We start from the raw sequence: 9151 nt of genomic DNA, 5'->3' as shown, positions 1-9151 counted from the left end.
CTCACTGCGATAGCATTGGAAGCAAGTACTGTAAATAAAGAAATTGTGAAGGCACGTAATAATTAATGAGCGATTATCCATGCAAAGATTGATGTTACTCACCAAGCAGGCCATCAGGGACATGAAATACCAATTTGTTGTTCTTGGGCCCGATCTGCTTTGAGGGAACCTCCTTAGAGCCCTCTGGGTGAAGGATGACTTTGTCAGTAAAATCCACCGCATTATTGTCGATGAAGCACACTGTGTGGTCCAGTGGCTCTCATTCCGAGCTGCATATAAGAACTTGGCATGGCTATACTCTTACCTCCGAAATAGATGTCAATGGTATCTCACCTCGGCTACCTTGGACCCTCGGATGTGCAGAAAAGTATTAGCAGCCATTGGGTTGGACCCGTACTACAGCACTCATGATGGCAAGACAACAAAATGGATGCGTCGCTCCAATGACCGTCCAAATCTTCACTACTGTGTCCATCAAATGCAATACAGTAGAAATTCCTGCAATGACTTGGGGTTCCTCATCCCACTGGGCTTAAAAGAGTCCGATCCCCCTCCAGTCCCCTTCCTTGTGTATTGCGAGTCTCGTGCTGACGCCGAGCGTAGTGCCGACTTCCTGAGGTCAAGAGTGTGCGCATCCCTGAGAGAGAGAATCGTCTGGGTGCATTCTGGAATGTCAGATGATCATAAGTTGATGGTGGTCAAATCGTTTAAAGAAGGGAATCTTATTGGACTCACAAGTACGGAATCATTGGGACTGGTGACTCTCGTATCCCCAGATCAGCATCCTATGTCTGACTGAAATCACACAGGGTCATGATCTAGCCAATGTAACTCATTTGGTTCAATTTGGGCCACCAGATAATTTGAACACGTTAACTCAGCGCTTCGGAAGAGCCGCTCGGAATCCGGACATTTCAGCTGTTGTTATCCTTCTCGCGCTGCAAGAGGGCTCGTGGCTCTCTATGCCGACTAAGCTCGTGGGGCCAAACTCTCCTAAACTCTCTACTTTCTCTCTAAACTTCGCTTGACTCTCGATCCTTAAACTCCGTGTGGGTTCTCCGGGATTTCCGCAAGGTCCGGGCTCAGCGTCCACTACTCACTCGTTGTGAGCTAGACAGCTGCCCTTATTCCTACTGTTGGAATTCCACACACTCACACCCTCTCTAGCGCGTCCTAGCACCTTAGAGAAAAATGGGGGAGGGGAGAACTTCTATTCCAAAATCCGGTATGTACAGGATATAAGGAACAATTATTTTTAGAATAATTGATGAGAAATATTGGTACCATATGGCACCTGCATACCTTATTAGGCAAAGTAATAAAAAAGGGTAACAGTAACAATAAAAGAACATCAATCAATATCTGAAATGATGGCAAAATATGAAAATATAAGGAAATAAGCGATTTCTCAACGGATTTACGGAATTAAAGGCCAAAATTGGAAATGCGGCTGAATGGAACTATTATGCAGCCAATGAGCATTTTTACCAATTTATTAGACGCCGTGGGAACGAGTGAGGCTGGAATTCTGGGTTGCTGCTTAAGATTCCCACGCCCGCACATACTCGTGACCTGCTGTGCCTAACTCCTCCAACACGGAACTCCGTCAAATCTCCACCGATTGGGACGTTCTTGATATCGTCAGAATCGTACGAATTAGTACTATTTTTAGATACCGAATCCGTATCGAGTTGTTGTGTGAATGGAAGTGGTTTTATAGTCGTGAAATCGGGTATCCAAGCCGGCTCTGTGCGTGGGCGATTATCCCGCCTACAGCGCCCAAAGACTACTTTGAGGGGACGCATCGCCAGCGAGAGGAGAGGGCCCGAAAGACGGCGGAGAACAAGAAGCGGAAGGCTAATACCGCAACTTTCAGTGAGCAGAGACCGGAGAACAAACGCCGAAAAAGGGGAACTTCAAAAAATCATGTCCATGTCGCCCCCCCTGCAGAAAATGGAAACTTCGACGATCACTTACTTGAACTTCATCGTCCAGACCCTGACCTGCCACCCAGAGCAGACATATGGCCATCCAGCGATGTTGATATCACTCTGGGCATTCCATTCGAGAATTCAGGGACCACCGATGTCAGCCAAAAACATCTCAACCCAGAAGTGGAGTGGGATGGGTGGGATAACATGACGTTAGCAGAGCTTGAAGCAGTTCTAGATGACGCTGAGAAAGAGCTGGAGAATGAGTTGGCTGAGTTGGAAGGGGATCATTGTTTGGAGGCCGTCGAAAATACAAGTGAGTGGCCCAGCTCAAGAATTTTGACTACAAGCTTATAGAACAGCCACAGATGGTAGGAAGCGAACAAGGGGCAGTGGTGTTATGGACATAGACCAGGATGATGAGTTCTGCGGCCAGGGAAATGCTGGCTTTGGTGTGACAAATTTGTTGAAGGGGACAAGCTGGAGGAAGAACCTTGGAGATCGTGAGAATGTTGACCCTGCATTGGACGCGTTCATCAACGCACCTTGGCTCCCCAAAAGTGACCCTCGCCATGGCTGCCGGAGGAAAGTCCTTGACGTTCACTTCGGGAATGACCGCATTGGTATGTATTGAAGGATGTGTTATTGACATGTGCCTGACCTCATTTCTTATGTCAGGAAAACCCCACCAATGCTGTAGACACTGTAACTTCTATGAGCCCGTGACTTGTTGTGATCTCCACAGCCCATCTCTCACGGCGCTAATGTTTGATCACGAACTTGGAGAGCCACCCACAAAGTGGCTACCTCAACACGCAAAATCGAACTATCAAAAAGATCTGAACCTTTCTTCTCAGTTAGGCAATGCGCTCCGGGACTGGCGGAAAGAAGAATTTGCTTGCCGGTATCCAGATCTCCAGGGTAACATATGGATAGGCGACTGGATTGTACTGGGTGACACGCTCATTGAGGATATTATTTATCTCGCAAATGGCAAAAAACTCCAAATGAGCAAGATTTTATACAACTTGTCGACTGGGTCAAGCGTGCTCACTATGCCGCTGACTTATTGCCTATAATTCACAAAAATTTCCCAATGACTGTACAGCTGCCTGCTCAGCCTTCCGTGCTTCCTGAACCAACTCGGTCACAATGGTGAGCTTTCTTTCCCTGCTCAAAGATGTTGTTTACCGATCAATGACTCTGGACTAGCTCGAACGTGCACTGCACAATGCCTGACTTGTAGCCAGACAGGCCATACAAGTGGGTAATATGCAAACATATATACAAATTTGACACTTTGACATTGCATCAGAGACGCGCTGTCTGAACAAGGAAAATTTTGCCGGTCGAGCAGACACGTCGGCTATGGGCACAAGGTCATCGCTGACTACACATCCAAGTCCGCTGCCTCAACCTCGTAAGTGTCATCCATTGATTCTGATTGCTTTGTATTAACAGAGGCCCACATCGTCCCATGTTGGAACATCTCCAGGCCCTTCTGAACATGGTCGTTGATCAAAGTAGGTGAAGTGCGTCCTCTCTTGTACTTGTGAGGGCAAAGATTACGAAGTTCTTGGCGTATAGCGAGTAGTCGGGATCCCATGTCGGGGCTTGCATGGTGAAGGGTTTTGTCAGGTATGTAGTAATCATCTTCAATGTCTTCAATGCAGGACCTATAAGCCTCAATGATCGATGACTGACTAATGATGTACTCTATTGTTTTTCCAGAACCCGTCCCCGAGTAGACAACCTAGAGGCGTGTAACATCATTAGTAATTTGAATTCACTAATTGGTTGCACGTCACACCTTCGTATAAAGATTCATCAGTTCGACCAGCCAGTCAATTGCCCTAAACCCGCCACCTTTCCCTGCAGGATTGCAGAGCCAGCTCCTCATGATGGCTTCTTGAAGTGGTAGCGGGTAGTGTCGTAGTTTGAAGATGAAATTCGAAAGGTATGTTGCATACTTATGCTTTCCACATGCCTGGAAGATTGGAACCCAGAACAAAAGAACGTCGATTATCACATCGACCATTCCGTGGTTCATCGCATGCACGAGGATGTGGTAGTACATCGTGTCTCTATTAAACAAAAGTTGGTTTGTCCTCCGTTGATCCTGATCCTGCCGCTGCTGCTGGTCCATAGCATTCTGTTTGGTTCTGAAATGCAACCTTTCGATTTCCTCGGCACGTCGGTCAATCTCTTCCAAGGTGGGTTTGGAGGCAACAAATCCCTCAAGATCACCGTCCACACTCTCTGCCCACGCATCAAGAATGGTACACTGGGTGATATAGTTTAATCCGTCATTCACCATCCGGAAAGGAGGGACAGCCTTGTTCAATTTGGCGAGGTCGTTCGGAAAGAGCAAACAGAGGCGCTTGTAGAGTCCATTTGGGTCACTTCGTAAGTTATCCCCATTCGCATGAATCCTATTCATTGCATCGACACATACCATTCTAACGTGAAAAAGTCCTGGTATAGGCAGAAGGTAGTGCATACGATCCAATATGCTTTGTTCAATTCGCTGTGAGTTCAAAATTGTCTCAATCTTCTCCATTGTCCCGAGATCCCCATGGATCAGGATTACATGCTTCTCGAAAACCCTCTCCTCCATGATGCCGCTTTGTTCGAGAAGTGACATTATTGCTTCCACATTCCCATCGATAGTAGAGGCCTTTGCATAGACAGCCTCTGCGGTTGAGTATGTAGTTCGATGTGGTGGTAATTGAAATGTCGATGGTGGGTCTATGAGATGTGGACGCAGTTCGGGGAAGTATTCTTCAATTAATACTGATTTAATGTGCCACTGACAATGCTTCATCAACTTGAACACAGCGGCAGCTGTTGGTACAATATCGGCAAAGGTGATCGCAGCTGGTACATTGATGGAATTGGGATTGTTTGGGTGAGTGTTCCATATCGTTTCGGCGTATTCTAAGTGCTCAGGAAGCACTTCCTTTGGTGGCATAAAGAACAGGCCTGTCGTGATGCTCTCGAATGTTCGGTCCTTAAGGTCCGTTGGCTGGCCAACCCCAAACTTGAAGTCGCAATTATCATATGCCAAGTTCACGATGCGAGTGCGACCAAGGCTTTTGTTCAAGATCTTTTGATTCTTTATCAATGAAGTTCGAATGTTCTCAATCGATGAGGGGGAAACTGCAAGTCCAGTGTGAGCAGCCCACCCACGGACTGATTTTGAAGCATTTGACGCAGCCAAATAGAAAGAATTTTGCACTTGCAATGCATTACAGTGCTCATTGCAATTATTCACAATTAGCGATATGATCACAACTCCCTTCTAAGCAGGGTTCTTTGGTAAGTCAACCGTTATACTCAACAAGTGCATCATCACTTACTATTTTAAGGAGGGAAAACTGTCTCTCTGAAGAATTTCCCTTCAACTGCCTTCCCGCACTAATGTGGTCCCCATCATCAGCTTTGTTCCTTCCACTGCAAGTTTCTGTGCTTGGAGGTGCAGGCTTTGCCCAACGCCTCACTCGCGTCTTACTTTCCACTACAAGCAGTTTCTGGAAAAGGCCCCACAGTGCTGGCACCCTAGACTCGAAAAATGGCGCCAATGCACGGATCCTTCCCCCTTCAAGCTGTGCCGGATGAAGGTTGTAGGCCGTCATGTGAAGCCCGCTCTCCTTTTCCATGAGTATCCATATTTCTTCCATGTAAACGGCTTCAGCACTTGTAAGGATCCAGTCTTTCACAATGACAGCACTCCCAGGATTTTCCTCAGGATTGAGAATATGGAATTGAATTTCACGCAGTATGTCACCAAAGTGTATGGAAGTCAACAGAGTTGATAGAAAGGACGTGAGGGTGAACCCATTGGATGTCATGTACTCAAGTTGTTACGGGGATGGGGAAAATTCCCCATTCCTCGATCCGTTCTTATAGTGGGATGAGTGAGGTCATATCTGGTCTGTACCATAACAGGATATGTAATCGATGAGTGATCCCAGTCTTGCCTGGGGGTGGACGATCGAGTTCCCATCGATCGCGATTGGTGATGTAGTGAGCTATTAAGGGATTGATGGTAGGTAGTCGGAGATGCCAGGATGGATGGGTCAGCCACGGGTACTTGGCGCTCCTCAATGGAGCGTACCATGTGCGAGGTCGCGACTTGTGAGATGGGTGAGAACTCCATATAGTTGCTATCGGGTACTTGGCGTTCGCAGTGCGAACGTACCAGTAGCAGGTCGATGTCATAAGCGTGCAGTGAGGACCGACTAGTAGGGCCTTCGGTGACTTGGCGTTCCCAAAGGGAACGTACCGTTGGCGGGGAAACATGATGACTGGCGAAGGAGGGAACAGACAGTGGATGGGCGGCGACTTGGCGTTCGCATAGCGAACGTGCCGGCATCACGGGAAGATGGGCCTCAAAGTGTTCACGATCTCCAAGATCGTGAGGTGACGTCGTATGTTGAGTACTGGGGGGAGAGCGGAGTGATGAAGACCCATAGGGTACAGATTCAGTAGGACGATACACATGTCGAGAGTCTTCGACTCTCGACCTCGAGTTCTTGCGGCGTGGGCCGTTAGAGGACTCGATATAACCAGACTTATAAGACATATTGAGAGTTGTACAGTCACACGGGTTCAGTTGAGTCACAGGGAGGGTTGTTACAGAAGACGGTACACGAGACAGTTGTAGAGCAGTTGTTAGTTAGTGGGAACCGCCTTCGGCGGTTTCCGTACATGACGTGTGACTATCTACAAATGGTAAGGTCGCGGGAAATCCCGTGAAACACAAACAACCTCGGCCAGCACCAAAACCCCAATGGGGAAAGCTTTGCACGAGGGGGGGGGGAAAGGGGTAGAACGGGTAAGGAGGATAGGGTAGCGGGATAGAGGACGGAAAGGAGAAAGAGGGGAGGAGCGATAGAGAGGGGAAGTCTTTGACCATGCGATGGATATGGTTGTTGGAGACTCCGTATCCGTAACACAAGTACATCTGCTGCTTGTTCTACAGACCTGCTCATGGTGGCACGGTGGTTGGAAGGAGCCAGGAGGGGTTTGAGGCTGAGATACTAGCTTTCCCGTCGGTCCCAGAAGTTGCCGTGGAGCATCGCCACTGCCATTTTGCACCAGTCATTGGAGCGAAGTGTTGCAAGTTGGTTTCCGGAGTAGGTGATCGGACTTGTGTTTATGTCCATCGCATGTGACTTTTATATTGTAATACACTTTTGTACTTGAACATGACTTTATAACTGAATTGTAATATAACAACCACTTAGTCGAGATTTTGCGCGTCCACGTAGCGGAGACGGCTGGGTACAAGTCTGTAGTTGTAGAGGTTTTATCTGATATGTCTTCAGGGCCAGCTCCTTCACAAATTTGTCATTGATGAAGCAGTCCAAAGACCCAGAGTCTACGAGTGCAGGAATGTTCTCATAGGTGCAGAAGAGTTTATTGTTTGTCCTAACATCGGACAGGGAAGTAGGGACAGGAGAGGTGAAAGAAGAGAAGAGAAGAGAAGTGGAGCGATCTACAGAAGTAGTCGGAGGTGGAGGGGGAGAAGAAAGTGAACTATCAACACTATCTACAATGGGTAGAACATTAACTGAAGGGTCAACATTAAAAGGAGGAAATAGACCATCAGAAAGAGAGAAAGAAATGGGAATGTGGAGGGAGGACAAGTCGGAAATGGAAGACGCATTTAGGCATATGTCTTTGAGTGCACAGAGCGAAGAATTGCAACCCCTGGTCCATGCAGAGTCCACAGGGGTGCGGACTAATTTTTTGCCTCTGCAGAAGCGGATCCTTGCTCTTCGGTCTGGGCCGTGCAGGCCTTAGATGCGCAAGAAGAAGACTTAGGGCAGTCCTTGACCATGTGGCCAGACTGTCTACAGAACATGCAAAGTTTCTTGTTGAGACGATGCTTACGATCTTGTGGCATGAGCTTGCCATTGTTGTCAGGGCACACCTGCCTGACCCGGCCCCACCTGACTCGGTCCCCTGCTACCCACTCCTCCCCTACCTCCTCCTTCTTTTCTCTTTCCCTCTTTCTCCCTTTCTTTCCTTCTTCCTTCTCTTTTCTCTCTTCTTTCTTCTTTCCTGTCAGGGGACGGACCCCAGGTCCCCATGACCCCTCTCTCTATGGCCCACAGCCCAACCTGTAACAGCCTAGTCTCAAGGCAAAGAGCTACTGTGGGTAAGAAAGTGAGAAGAAGGTTAACTTCTCACTTTCCCACAGTGGCCCAATATGGCGAAAACTTCCGGGGATACCCGGAAGTCACATGAAGAGTGGGAACCGGGCCCGGAGCATGTGGCACATGGAGCATGCGGGGCAGAGTGCACAAGCGGGTGCAGGTCCGGGTCCGGGCTAGTCAGGGTGTGTGCCCTGACATTTCCTTATTACTGTCAGAGACCAGGTTGAGATGAAGGAGTGTCTCTGTGGTGGAGGGCTTCAGCCTCAGCGACTTATGCCAGGAGCGCTGTGCCAAGTAACATGTCCGTGCCCTAACTTACTAAACTGGCAACCAGAACTGAAGGGGGTAAACTCTAGTCGATTTTATTACTGAAGTGTAACCTATGTACAAATTGAGTATATATAGTTACAGCGAGGGCGGGTCCGCAAATGGTGGAGCAGAGCTAACGGGGTTAGACATTAGCCGATTGAATATTACCGACGAGTCAGGTTACGGGGTTGATGGAAAGGCAGGCGATAACCCAGAAATGGAAAGGAGGGATAGGCCCGAAGGTGGGCTTTGCAGGGCAAGCAAGTGTATTGTCCAGCGGAGGTGGGAGTGTGCTAGCGGACATCAGAGCTGTCTGGAAGCCTTTGGGGCTCCGTACTTGGGGAGGCATAGGTAATAAATTGAAAGGAGGGGGTGGTGACCATCAAGGGGTACCGAGGGGATTGCAGAATATGGGAGCTCTGAGGTTAGTGAAGAAGGTGCAGAGGTGGACCGGAGGGATCGGAGGGATCGGAAGTCGATGGCTGGGGATGGATATGACAGTATCCCCTTCTTAGGCCTGAACCCTTGAAGGCCCAGAATTAGTAAGGTGAGGGGAGCTGTACTTACAGAAAAGAAAAAAAGAAAATGGAAGTGAGGAGTGGAGAGAAAGGAGAGATGAGAGAGGAGTCGGGGTTCCTAAGGAGCTTCAGGTCCAGGCTTATCTGGGTACCGAGAGTGGAATGCTTTGACGAGGTCGGAGGCATGATTGAGTTCCCCGGCAAGGAGCCATTGTGTCTCCTTGTCAGT

General features: G+C 48.4%; 3 protein-coding genes across 3 annotated transcripts; 1 reads left to right on the top strand and 2 right to left on the bottom strand.

Annotated features, from left to right (window-relative positions):
• Positions 1-421: 421 nt before the first annotated feature.
• Positions 422-938, top strand: EI90DRAFT_2872117 (P-loop containing nucleoside triphosphate hydrolase protein; the record flags this gene model as incomplete). Its single annotated transcript, XM_039053859.1, has 2 exons — positions 422-757; positions 810-938. Coding segments are annotated over 2 exons (465 nt in total), but the record flags the coding sequence as incomplete, so codon positions are not given.
• A 2383-nt stretch (positions 939-3321) lies between these two features.
• On the bottom strand, positions 3322-4548 carry EI90DRAFT_2916867 (uncharacterized protein; the record flags this gene model as incomplete). Its single annotated transcript, XM_039054598.1, has 2 exons — positions 3322-3684; positions 3742-4548. 2 exons carry the CDS (start codon positions 4546-4548, stop codon positions 3322-3324), a joined length of 1170 nt encoding a protein of 389 aa, XP_038917489.1.
• Positions 4549-4827: 279 nt separating this feature from the next.
• On the bottom strand, positions 4828-5232 carry EI90DRAFT_2870307 (uncharacterized protein; the record flags this gene model as incomplete). Its single annotated transcript, XM_039053848.1, has 1 exon — positions 4828-5232. A coding segment is annotated over one exon (405 nt), but the record flags the coding sequence as incomplete, so codon positions are not given.
• Positions 5233-9151: the final 3919 nt, after the last annotated feature.

The sequence above is a fragment of the Cantharellus anzutake genome (genome assembly GCF_015039405.1).
Source record: "Cantharellus anzutake strain C23 chromosome Unknown EI90scaffold_17, whole genome shotgun sequence".
NCBI lineage: Eukaryota > Fungi > Basidiomycota > Agaricomycetes > Cantharellales > Hydnaceae > Cantharellus > Cantharellus anzutake.
This window is presented reverse-complemented; position numbering and strand designations above follow the sequence as displayed.